At 39.5% G+C, this 13,313-nt stretch overlaps 2 protein-coding genes across 3 annotated transcripts; one reads left to right on the top strand and one right to left on the bottom strand.

The window, feature by feature from the left end:
- Positions 1–4: 4 nt before the first annotated feature.
- On the top strand, positions 5–8,957 carry LOC110063167 (protein-serine O-palmitoleoyltransferase porcupine-like). 2 transcript variants are annotated; one of them, XM_089273826.1, is made up of 11 exons: positions 5–515; positions 2,359–2,402; positions 2,707–2,885; positions 2,992–3,098; positions 3,688–3,822; positions 4,247–4,347; positions 4,780–4,856; positions 6,030–6,093; positions 6,430–6,515; positions 7,554–7,661; positions 8,588–8,957. In XM_089273826.1, exons 1-11 carry the CDS (start codon positions 106–108, stop codon positions 8,687–8,689), a joined length of 1,413 nt encoding a protein of 470 aa, XP_089129952.1. In that variant the 5' UTR covers positions 5–105; the 3' UTR covers positions 8,690–8,957. The 2 variants fall into 2 exon arrangements, with proteins under 2 accessions (XP_089129952.1, XP_089129953.1); XM_089273827.1 differs by lacking the exon at positions 7,554–7,661.
- Positions 8,718–12,195, bottom strand: LOC110063164 (uncharacterized). The gene has a single exon (XM_089273824.1). The coding sequence runs from the start codon at positions 12,061–12,063 to the stop codon at positions 10,492–10,494; it is 1,572 nt and encodes a 523-aa protein (XP_089129950.1). The 5' UTR covers positions 12,064–12,195; the 3' UTR covers positions 8,718–10,491.
- Between the last annotated feature and the right edge of the window lie 1,118 nt (positions 12,196–13,313).

The raw sequence follows: 13,313 nt of genomic DNA, 5'->3' as shown, positions 1-13,313 counted from the left end.
AAAATCCGCAAAAACATTTTCCGCGGCGGGTCCCGCGGGTCGGTCCGCGGCGGAACCTTTGGAATTTTTTGACAGCAAGGAATTAAAGACGCTCCATCTTCAGAAATGGACGAAATACAATTGCCAGATTACGTTGATGAGAACTTAATAGAGTACTTTGACGATCCTGATGAACTGTTGTCGTACGAAGATTTGGAAGAGATGTACAAATATGGCCGCTTCTTCTACATGTTCAAGTCTTGTGTTGGGCCGACAACAACCCAAACCGTTGATTTGGTCGGTCCGCTACTGGCCATGTGTCTCATCCTGCGGCTTGTATCAATGCTTAAACTGCCAAGACTCGTAGTCCATTTAGTTTCTTTCGTTTGCGGACTGGCGGCGTTATTTTTGTTCACTAAAAAGAACTCCGTGTATCCTTTAACCATGAGCGCGCTCGGCTATGCACTGCTGTTCGTGAAGAATGGAAACAGAGGCATGGTGATGGCGATTACGTCGGTCGCGTTCATTATCATGTGGTGAGTATGCAATTTAGCACCTCTCCCATTAGCTAGGGTATAACAATTGTGAAGGGTGATGATGTGTTCCGGGGGGGGGGGGGGTACTTCCAGAAACGTTGGGTCGCCATGGGGTGCGTGGCCCACTTCCCAAAACCCTCACCCTATTTATGACCAAAATCTGCATTTTTTGCTACCCAGTTTCTGACCTGTCCAAAAATTCGATAGTCTATTTATGACAGTTGCAGCTGACACAGTTGCCCCAAACATAAGTTAGGAAGGGCTTTTGTTGACAGATTTACCGATAAAGATGAAAAGGTAACTTCTTCTAAGAAACATACCCAAATCAAGACTAGAGTGCTAAAACCATACCCTATTTATAACCAAAATGGCCAAAATCGATACCTTATTTATGACCAAAACGCCTGAAAAAACCCTACCCTTTGGGGCCGCATGTACCTATATAGCCCATATAAGGGAGAACCCCCCCCCCCCCGGGGATGTATACAACCCTTACTGATGGGCGGGGTGGGGAGAAAGTGGGAAAAGGATGACTTTTATCACTCCCAGATACTGGTACACCATCTATGGTTATGTACATGTAGTCCAGCTGTGGCCCTCACTCTGTCACGTAATGCTTAGCCTGCAAACAGGCTCCCGGCAAGGACGAAAAAAAAAATTGGCGATTGAGCAAAGCGAGCAATGCTTCATTTGGGCTCCCCTGAAGCCTGTTGACAGTGTTGCATGATAGAGAGGTACGAAATATGTACATGCTGTTGCATGGGGTTGGTTGGCCATTTGTCCTTCACTGTTAGAGATTTTGAATGCACTTACTGCTCTAAATACTATTACCCGACAAAATTTTCAACCGATTTAATGCATAAAAATCGTGGAGGTTAACAATAGTTTTCCAACAAATTATCCAAAATGACCACAAGTCTGTTACCTTTGTAATGTACAGCTTGATTATATTGGATAACTTGGGGGAAAACTATTGTTAACCTCCACAATTTTTATTTATTCACTGAATTCGTGGAAAACTTTGTCGGGTGGCCTTGGCTGGAGTAGTGGCACTATAAGTATGTCAGGTAGCTACAAAACATTTTATTAGCAAAGTTACAGTAAACTTCTAGAAGTAACAACCCCTCGAAAGTAGTAATGTCCACAAATTGTGGCCGCTTATAAATACCAAAATTAGCAAGCCCTCCAAAAGTAACGAGCTATGTAAAAGCAGATTAGTGCCCAGGTGCTGAATTGAAATATTACAGTGTATAAACCAGGGTCACTCTTGACCTGGGGAGGGAGGGAGGGAGGGTGGAATCCCATATAACAAGGACAGGGGTGCTTGTCGGCAGTTTTGAAATGAACTCCTAAGAGTCCTAAGAGGTACCAAGATCCTGTTTTGGGGCTGTGGTTTGATATACCCTAAAAGGTACCATAAACGCTCCCGCTATGGACCTTTTGGGCTAAACAGCCTAAGAGAGACCAAGACCACTTTTTTAACCCCTTAAAGGTACGATGAGTACCACCCATCATTTTTATATGGGAGTCTCCCCCCCCCCCCCAGGACTCTTGGATTCCTGCCTTTTAACAAAAAAAAAATGACCTACACGTAGGGTGGTTAGCGAGAACATTTAAGGACATTCTCCAGGGATGAAAGTAGGGCAGGGGTCTTTGATAATTGGTGAACTTGGAAATGTGCTTGCAGATTTTGCAGTTTACTCTTATTAGCACATAAGTTACTCAAGATACATGTAATTTAAAGTAAAAAGCATGAAGAAATGTTTAGAAGGATACTGAACAAAACAGAGAAAAACTAGATGTTTACTCAGTCTATGGCTCTATTTCCGTTTTTCATCCATAGTGAACTTTTCATTGTTCAAGCTGAAAACTGGCACCAAGTTCGAGGTATTTTCCAAAGTTTGATTGTGAGTTCTTTTTATCATTGACTCTAACAATTCAGCCTAGACCATGTTTACATTACATGTGAAAGTTCTGTGGTAAAATGGAGGTAGACAATCAGACAAGTTAAAAGAACATTGTCTGATCTCAGCATTAAAATTCTTCCTATTGTATGGTTCTAAGTAAAGATATCTATAGTCCTGTGAAGATAAACTTATTGACAATTCTCATTACCTGCTTACTTTATTTGCTATAATATATATTTAAGGTGGTAGGGAGAAGTTGGGTCTTAATTTTTATTTTTTTTCAGGTTCAATGATGGTACTGGTGATGAAGCTTATTTCCCTGGCTTTTGATCTGGATAAAGGAGTGATATCTCGGCCAAATATTCTGGAATACTTTGGTTATTCTGTGTCAGTCAGTTCTGTTATATTCGGACCCTTCATGACATATACAGACTATTGTCAGATTTTGGTGGGGAAAAGGATGGTAAGCAACTTAAGGTTCTTTTCTGCCAAGTTTATTTTAGAGCTAGTGTATGTGTGGGTGATTATTAATGATTATTATAAACGATATTTTCTGTGTTCTCTTTCAGAGTTTCTTGTGGTTTCTTGGAGTGATCAGGAGTTGTTTTCTGTCGCATTGTTGCTTGATCATATCAGCCTGTATAGCACCATGGATATTTGAAGAGGACTCATTTAAGTGAGTTGTTTTGATTAAGAGATTGAAATTATTTTCTTAATCCTTGCAATTCATAACTTACCATTATTTAGGCTTAAAAATAAAGTTACATTACACCTAGAAGGAGAAAACTATGTGATATGTATTTGTTCCTTAATTTTAATTTCTGCTGGGCAATAAAATGTTCATTGTTTTGATTATTTTGCACTAATTGCACTTATTCTTGTCTCGCTAACAACAAAACAATAGCCTCCATTTGGTACAGAAATGTGCATGCTCGGATATTTTGTCCATGGACATTATCTGTTCCAAGAAATGAACAGTTTTCCTAGAGAGCATGGCTCGAGGAGAACTGTGAGCTTTGAGGAACAGATAATGCCCAAGGACAAATAATCTGAGCATATTTTTGCCCCAGATGGAGGCTTTTGTGTTTATTATCCTCAAAATATTTTTTGCAACATGCATGGTTTTGAAAATTGGGAATATCACTCAGATATTCCTGGTTTTAGCTGGGGAATATTCAGTCACATGACCCATTTAAACCAATTGTGCATTAGCAAAAATATTTGATGGATTATTATGTTGATTAATGTGTGTTTTCTTTGTTTAGGTGGTTTATGGCATATCAAGCAGCAATGTCCTTTAGATTCAGTCATTATTTTGTCAGTTTCCTATCAGAATGTACCAGTTTATTAAGTGGAATTGGAACTGAAGTGAACCAAGAAGGAAAACAAATAACCATATGGTGAGAGATCCCAGTAATATATGTTGGTAACAAAATTAATATGGCAAACTATGAAAACCATGACAAGAGAGCACAAGCTTAGGTAACTATATAAATTATGTGAACCGAGAAATGTTGCTGCTACAATAAAATCCAGTTCACCTGGTCCACATACATTTAGCAATGTGTTACCTTTAAAAATATAGTTCTGGTTGTTTTTTAACAAATATCAGCTTCTGTCGATGATTTTTTTTCAGGATTATGAACAGATTGAAACACTATAATCAGGAATCAAAGTGCTTTTCAAGTGCTTTTCAGTGCCAAGTCAGTTTTGGAGTTTTAAACAGTGATGGAATTAACTAAATATTTTATAAAGCTACAAATGAAACTAAAAAATCTTGCAGGCCACATTAGTCACTTTGATATCTTGCTGTTTGTGGTGTAGGAGGTCTGACGTAGCACGGCCACAGCATATTGAGCTCCCTCGTTCATTGGTGGAGGTAGTTGTACACTGGAACATTCCAATGCATGTGTTTCTGAAAAATTGTAAGTGTTTCTTCAACGCCAGTTGTATTAAATATATATTTACCTGAAAGTTATTTCCTGTTCCATGAAGAATTCTTCAAGGATCATTTCATAATCCTGGGGAATCCTCATTAAATCCTTGAGAATCATGAAGGATCTGTACAAACTAAGGTCCCTAGATTGATCCCCACAAAATCTTTTAGGATCATTGTAAACCAGATAGAAGTTGTCATATCAATTGAAGAAATCAAATGTGATCAATTAATGACAATCCTTTAAAAGATCCTTGTCTTAAAGGAACTTTAACAGGTTTTTAATATTTCTCCAAGGATCCTTTCTTTAATGATTTTCACTACCTGGAATGAAGGCAACAGTCATGGAGAATCATCCTGTATTAGATTAAGTTTCTTATTATTCTTGTCAACTGTGTACCTTCCATTTACCTGTCCCTAGATGTGTTTAAAAAGGCTCTGCCTATTGGAAGATTTATTGCTGTTCTCTTTACATTTGGGTTGAGCTCGTTGCTCCATGTAAGTATTAACTTACAAGATCTTGAGGATAATATTTTTTTGGTCTACATTCATAGTTATGTTATAAATTTTGTTAAATTAGTTTTGCTCATACCCAAAGTCAAGGCATTTTGTAACTGTTATTTCTTATAAGTGTCTCATACTTTCAAATCACATTTTAGACAAAATGACTCACCAGGGTAGCCCTTGACAGTGGCTTTTGCAGCATTAGGTGACTTGAAGTACCAGTGGGTGTCTGGAAAACCTGAATAGCGAATAGCGAATAGTCGCGAATAGTCGCGAATAGCAAATAGCGAATAGTCCTGAATAGTGTGAATAGTGTGAATAGTCTCGAATAGTGCGAATAGTGGCGAACAGTCGCGAAAAGTGGCGAACAGGGACAAATAGTCGTTAATAGTCACAGCTTTAGATCTAATATCCTGCGTTAATTGATTATCCAAATAAGCAACAGAATTTCAGTGAATTTATTACCTATTCTTCTCCAGACTCAGGCTAGGGTTGTCCATCGCCAACATTCAGAAAACAGAAAACAGAAGGATAACCTAATAAAGACGTATTTACGCTTTTGCAGCGGTTAAAACAGAGGAAATTATGTTTAGCAAAACCTTTTGTCCTGATAAGCGTCTGTACTTTTTAGCGGGAAAATCCCATCTTACGTTGCTGCGAGGTTGACTGCGAGATACTGGGTACACTATTTGCTATGATTTGCCACTATTTGCCACTATTCGCCACTATTCGAGACTATTCGCACTATTCATACTTTTCGTACTATGTGCTATTCGGGACTATTTGCTGTTCGCTATGCGCGACTATTCGCTATTCGCTATTCAGGTTTTCCAGACACCCAGCACCACTCATGTGATGTACATGTACTATTCAGTAGAGTCAAGAACTGTTAACAATTCTTGTCCAAAAAACACATTTTTGAAAATTGTGAGTCAAACCCTCAACCTACAAAGCTCCTTGACTGAATGAGATCTCCGTCTCTTGGTTGTCAAGTACACATTGAACCATCGGGCCATTTGTTGGATACATCAACAAATTGTACCTCGCCCTCCCCTTCCCTGCAGTCAGTATCTAGCCTTTTGTTGACAAAATCAACTTCCTTGTTCAGTCTAAAGCAAAATGGAGTTACCTTCATTTGATATTGTTAGTTGTTTTACTTTTCTTCAGGGCATTAATTTCCAGCTAGCTGCAGTTTTGATTTCTATTGGAACATATGCTTACATTGAGCATGGTGAGTGATTACTAACATATACAGTGCATGAACCAGCTGCTGTAAAGTTAAGAAAAGTTAGAAAAAAAAATGTTTGAGTCAATTCTTGCTGATGAAAGAAGCCTGATACATGTCTTATCTTCTCTGTTAAAAATTAAAATGCCAATTAGTGCAACTTAAGCTTGAAGCAATGTAACTGAAGGAGTTGCTATTCCCCTCAGCTGTCATGTTAGCCTATTGCAGGTTCCCCTTCCTTCCCTCCTTTTAAGTTCATTCTAGAGTGGCATTTCTTTTTTCTTTTTTCTTTTTTGCTATATCCATGTAATCTTCCACTTTGAATTTTAATTTTAAATCCAGTGTTTCGCCAGAAGCTGGGGAGAATTTTCAATGCTTGTATCTTAGCAAGAAAATGCAGGCCAGACTGTGGACATGTTTATGGTGAGGTAAGTCTTTTTATCAATGGCACTGAATGTGTACAGGACATGGTGTGATTCAACAATTCAGTCTTATTGATTTGAACTCAGTTAAATGACCTTGCTCTCCATGAGTTCTCGTAGCTCAGTGGATAGAGCGCCCGCCCAGTGTTCGGGAGGTCATGGGTTCGATTCCTGTCGGGGACTCAGAATTTTTCTTTGTCCCACGCTCGTGTCATGTTGATTAATTCACCTTCACATTAATTTTCATTACCGAGCTTAAAATTCACCATCTTTATTAACTTATCACTACTCACGATGAATTCGATAGCGTTGATCTTAGCAGTATGCAGGACACCTATCATATATGAACTCAGTTAAATGACCTTGCTCTCCATGAGTTCTCGTAGCTCAGTGGATAGAGCGCCTGCCCGGTGTTCGGGAGGTCATGGGTTCGATTCCTGTCGGGGACTCAGAATTTTTCTTTGTCCCACGTTTGTGTCATGTTGATTAATTCACCTTCACATTTCATTACCGAGCTTAAAATTCACCATCTTTATTAACTTATCACTACTCACGCTGAATTCGATAGCGTTGATTCTAGCAGTATGCAGGACACCTATCATATATGAACTCAGTTAAATGACCTTGCTCCCCATGAGTTCTCATAGCTCAGTGGATAGAGCGCCCGCCCGGTGTTCGGGAGGTCATGGGTTCGATTCCTGTCGGGGACTCAGAATTTTTCTTTGTCCCACGCTCGTGTCATGTTGATTAATTCACCTTCACATTTCATTACCGAGCTTAAAATTCACCATCTTTATTAACTTATCATTACTCACGATGAATTCGATAGCGTTGATCCTAACAGTATGCAAGACACCTATCATATATGAACTCAGTCAAATGACCTTGCTCTCCATGAGTTCTCGTAGCTCAGTGGATAGAGCGCCCGCCCGGTGTTCGGGAGGTCATGGGTTCGATTCCTGTCGGGGACTCAGAATTTTTCTTTGTCCCACGCTCGTGTCATGTTGATTAATTCACCTTCACAATATTTTATCGTTTTTTCAGGCCAACTTTTGGGTACTTGCCGCAAATCTTGGCTTTAGCTTTCTTGCAGTGTTTCACTTGGCATATTTGGGGATCATGTTTGGTAGTGACTCGGGAGAGCAGGAAAGGGTAAAAAAAAATATACCTTATAGGAAATGAAACCTTGCAGTGTCTACGTTAAGGTGGCTCAAAACAGTTTCCAGCAGCTGAATTTTGATGGGTCATTGTAACCACTCTTTATCACTTGATGCTACAATCATGGTATCAAAAAACTGCCCAGTCATTGGTGAACACATTGTTATCATTTTCGTGACACAATAGGTTACCATAGCAACATTATGACCTTCTAAAAACACCCTTAATTACAGCTTTATAGGGTTATAAATCAAAAACAGCACAGTGAAATTTCTTTATGTTATCAACTTTTTGTAAGCATGATAAGCCACAACACTTGGCAAAGTTTTAAAAAATCTGTACATAGGATTCAGAACCACCTCAAAGTTTTGAAAATTTAAGGTGGCTCTGAACCTTATGTACAGAATTTTGTTAAACCTTCCTAAAAGTTGTGTGTAAAAAAATCTCTGTGCCGTTTTTGAATTATAAGCCCATAAAGCTATAATTAAGGGTGTTTTTAGCAGGTCATACTGTTGCTATGGTAACTTATTGTGTCACAAAAATGATAACAACATGTTCACCAATGATTGGGCAGTTTTTTGGTACCATGATTGTAGTATCAAGTGATAAAGAGTGGTTATAATGACCCATCGAAACATAAGTGATGGAAACTGTTTTGAGCCACCTTAATGAAATATGAACTTCAAGGGCAAAATATAATTTTTCAAATTATAGATATTATAATAAGAGGGAGATATAATAATGCCTGATGAATGAAGTTATGTGAATGGTGCAAAGAAAGTTCGAAGCAATTCACGCAGAGTACAGTAGAGCAGGTTAACTGTCTGCATGCATTGCAGGCCTATGTTATTAATAGTAACTTGTAAGAGGAACTCCTGTGGAATCTAATTTTATTATATTTATAAAATTCATCTTTTCAGGGTTATGGCATGAAGCACACTCTAAGCAAATGGTCTCACTTGGATTTTGCCAGTCACTGGGTAGCGTTAGTGACGTTCCTTCTTGGTAGAATCATTGGTTGATCCATAAATCAATCACGAGAGACAGAAACCACCACAGCTGATTTGTAGCTGTTGTTTATTTCAAAAAGACAACATAATATACAAATTTGAACAAAATCAGAAAACTAGCCTGCAGAGCATGTGCCGTTAGAGTATCACAAAGCAGTGATACTCAGGACAAATGTTCTATAAGGCATTTAGTATGACTGTACCGATCCTTAATTAGGTTGTATTTATTTACAGTAAATATATTACAAATTAAATTGTTTTGAAAAACAAGGTAATGTAATCTATTGTTGTTGTTTTTGCCTCTAACAAAATAAAATTGCAAAACAATGAAAGTGCTAACATAAACAACAAATCCAGATCACTTACTATACTTGGCTATCATTTTATGGTATAAATTATACAAATTACTGTTAGTAAAAACCCTATGAAGCCCTCTAACACTTTTAGAATTTCCCATTACTTCCTAGTGTTTATGTTCCGATTGAGACAATCCATGACAGCTGATTGATAGCTGTTGTTTCTGTCATGAACCGATCAAGAAGACAGCAAAACATACAATTTGTAACAAAATCAGAAAATGTGCCTTCACACCATTACTTGGCTATCATTGTATAGCTGCATTTCCAACTTTTGTCATATTTTGTATGGTATTATACACATTACTGTAAAACCCTATTAAACTCCTAGTGTCCATGTTTTGTTGCAAATTCATGAATCTGATTGATTCATTCATCAGTTATTATTTGAACATAAGAAGGTGAGCTCAAAGTTTCTATCGACTTATAATTGGCAAGGGTGAAGCCCCTGGCCAACTACCAAATCAAAAGAAAGTGAGAGCGAGTTGTCTAATCAGTTTAGCACAATCCACTGACTGATCTATCAAGCAAACAAATATTTTGTATTACAAGTGTCAACAAACAAAGTTGAAATCATCTTCAAAGATTGACCAGCCCCCTGTGTTGTCTAACAGTTGCTAGACAGCCACTGTGTAGCCAATCAGTTTGAGTGTTTTCCTGAGAGTCATTTGATGGGTTATGTCAATCACTGATAGATCACTACAGATCTTTGTATTGTATTTGAAGAACAAATGTCTGCCTGAGTCACCAGTTTGTTTGCACAAATTGAAAATGTATTCTGATGTAATGTTGAGCTTTTTTTTCTGTTATAATTCCATAATGTGAATCGTGATAATTGTTGCAACCCAAAAACACATTCCAGGCAATGTGCACATAGGTCACAATCTGTTCAATTTGCGCCACATAATGAATTGGATACTTCTGTCTTTAGAGACTGAAAAAATTCGGTCTTAAATGTCTGAACAAAATTGGAATTTTGTCGGATTTTGGCAATTTTTTTGGTTATTGTTTGGTAAGCAGCTGTTATTTGCAGTCGTGTGATATGGTTTTAAGTCAGCCTACCAAGAGCTTAAAAAGACATTAAAGAAGTAGTGAGGGTCTCAGTGAGAGGATGAGGGCAGGGGAACCCCTGAGAGGACTCCCAAATAAAAGGGACAAGGGTACTTGTGGTACTTTTGAGGGTTTTGGTACGGGTAGTTTTGATAGGGTTTTTACGGTTTTGGTACCTCTTGGCTTGTTCAGCCTCAAAAGGTCCTCAGCAGGAGCTTTTGCAGAACCTTTTAGGGTATTGATCTGAAAAAACTGTGATTGGAGATAATGTGTTATTTTAGAATTGGTACCTCTTAGTTCAAGCCACATCCACAAAACAGAATCTTGGTACCTCTTATTTCCGATGAGCACCCCTGTTGTTTTTATATGGGGGTCCCCCCTGAGGGAGGGGGAGCCTACCCACAGAATTCAGTCTAGGTCTACATGCAGAAATAACAAGTGAATCGCTGTTGTGAGAAAAGGCATCAGTAGTGTTAAAAGAGCAGCCTTGATGCCAGTCAAATTCATGCGGAGTATCTGAATGCCCCTTCCTGTTGAAAGATCTCCCTTTACTTCATCCTGGATTTGCTTGTTTTGGAACAGATATCCATATTTTGTTTGCTCACTGAACTTGAGATCTTGGACAACTTCAGGGAGACTAGCCATGATCTTGTGCAACTTGGCCAAGAAAAATAACGGGAGGCTGTACAGCACCAGCATTTCCACGAAACTACCCAAATTGGCACAAACGATCTTTGCGATTCCAGCTGCATCAGTCTTGGATACAGTGCGCTTATGAGGTGCGTTATGCGTTGTGTTTTGGCCATAATTCGCCGGTAGCTTCAACAGGAAGGTCACTTGTTGCCGTTGGTAATAAGTGCCATTGACAGCGGCGATGAAATTTTCTGTATTTCCCGGAGGCTTAAGAGCGGATCTCATTTCCATTTGGTCAGTATCGGTCTCCTCATAGTGGCTCTCACTTTGAAGGCGCTCGACACAAGAAAATATGGCTGGTATGAGAAGGACCAGCAGCAATAGCAGATGTGTTATTAGAAAAGTCTGAAAAGACCTCTCTGCGTCTCGGATGGTAGTTTTAATGTCAATGAACCGATTTCTTGCTTCCTCTTTCATTCCCTCGGGCCACTTTTGAAGTTGCTCTTTGAAAAGGCGAATTTGGCTGAAAGTGATGTACACGACATAGATCAAGGCTAGAAAAATAGGCAGAGCTACAGTTCGAGCCATAATCGAATGGAAAACACTACAGAGGATCTCCTTGAGGCTGAATGATTCCACTTTCCTCGTTGTTAAGTTCATCTGAACTATTTTCGAAGTCACTGGCACGACGAAGACAAAGAGAAACACGGCAATGCTGACCTTGAGGATTGTGCGCCGAACTTTCTTCCAGTATCGCCTGGTCAAAATCACTTCGGAAAGCATTTTCTCCAAGTGGCGCTTTCGAAAGTACAAGACGCCAACAATGTACATCTCGAGGTACCTGAAGGACCAGATGATGTTCTTAGCGGCTGTTACAGTCTCCCCCAATTCGTCTTGGATCAGCGATCTGTTGTGGAATGCTCCCATGTCGAACGCGTAACAACCACACAGGAAAGCAACGATGAGCACTTGCATCGCAGTGTAAAACGTCTTCCGTGCGGACGATGCGTTTTGAGGAAGCCACAGAAAAGTGATCTGTAGAAACCAACGCAGCTTCCTTAACGATGGAGAACTTAAGCTCAAGTTCATAATAACATCGTCTTTGGTCACAGGTTTGTTGTCTTCTATTGCAGCTGCTTCCCTATCACTGTCACCGTCATCATAACCTACGACATCTTCGTGATGAACCGACACGATGGAGATCAAAGACGAAGAGCGATCACGGCAGTCGCCGTTTATACTCCCTGTACAGACTGCTTCCGTCTCGTCCACTATGACAAGGGACTCTTTGCTACCACCGTAAGGGCTATAAACCGGCTTAGCAGAACCAAAATTATTAGCCGCCATGATCTTAAGGCAAAAAATCGGCGTATGTTCAAGTGAAACTTCTATCAAGATCAAGCAATGGGCGTTAAAGTGTTTTGGGTTAATTTCAGTCGGCGTCCGTTTGTTTTCTTCATGTTACACGAGAACGAGGCGCGGGGATTCCCCCTGTTTAGATTCGTTTTGGTTTCATCAGTACTGGCATTTTTCCACTGACGGGAAATTTACCAATTACTGTTATATTATCTAACGTTCAATTGCCCAGATATGGTTATATATTGGAATGACAGGGCACTTTTTTTCTCATTATGGTTTTGGACTTTTGCTGTGTATTGTTTTGAAGAGAGAACAAGGGAAGTGACAATCAGTCAATCTTCGTATGTAAATGCTGTCTCGGAGTCGAAAAACATATCGAGCGTCTGGAAGGGGCAGGGAAGGGGGAAGGTTTACAGTGTTTTATGTGCAGTCACTGCTCGGATGTAATGAAACCAGTCTGTTTCAGACTAAGGAATGAAACCAGTCTGTTTCAGACTAAGGCTTTCAAACAGTCCTTCGAACGAAACTCAAGCGCTGCAAGTTGATCCTACTCTCTCATTTCCGCCAGTCGAGTTCAGTGCCCAGGGGGCAGAGGCCACTTCAGCATTCTCGACCAGGCTATCTGATTTCCCGAAAGTAAGATACAGAATTTTAGGGGAATTGAAGGAAATGAAAGAGTACTTCGTGAACTAAGAGAACACACAATTTTGGTTGAAATTTTGAGGTATCACCAAACGTGACGCTGATAAAGCACTTCAAATTCTCCGTGCAGAGGTTTGCCAGTATTGCATTATCATTCTGTTCTGTTGTGTCCGAGCAATAGCGAAAAATCGGTTATTTACATTTCACAATTCAATACATGTAACTCAACAAACAACTGCGTGTGACACTATGTAGGGTTTTCTGTTCATTGCGCTGCTCGAGAACGAGGCGAGGGAAGTCCCCTTGTTTAGATTCGTTTTCGCCTGATCAATGCTGGCATTTTTTCATTGACGGATAATTTACTGTTCTATTATGTTAAGTTCAAATGCCCAGATATGGTTATGTTTTGATATTCTTATTATTATGGTTTTGCATTTCTGCTGTATATTGTTTACAAGAGGGGAAGGAAGGAAATGTAATCAATATATATACACTCCGAGCATCGCTGGACTTTGGACAGAGAACATGAAAAAAGGTCATGAGGGCGATGGGAAGGGGAAAGTTTCGTTTTTCTTTATTTCTTAAATGAGCTGGAA

The sequence above is a fragment of the Orbicella faveolata genome, unplaced genomic scaffold (genome assembly GCF_042242905.1).
Source record: "Orbicella faveolata isolate gen_17 unplaced genomic scaffold, um_ofav_v1 contig_35, whole genome shotgun sequence".
NCBI lineage: Eukaryota > Metazoa > Cnidaria > Anthozoa > Scleractinia > Merulinidae > Orbicella > Orbicella faveolata.
This window is presented reverse-complemented; position numbering and strand designations above follow the sequence as displayed.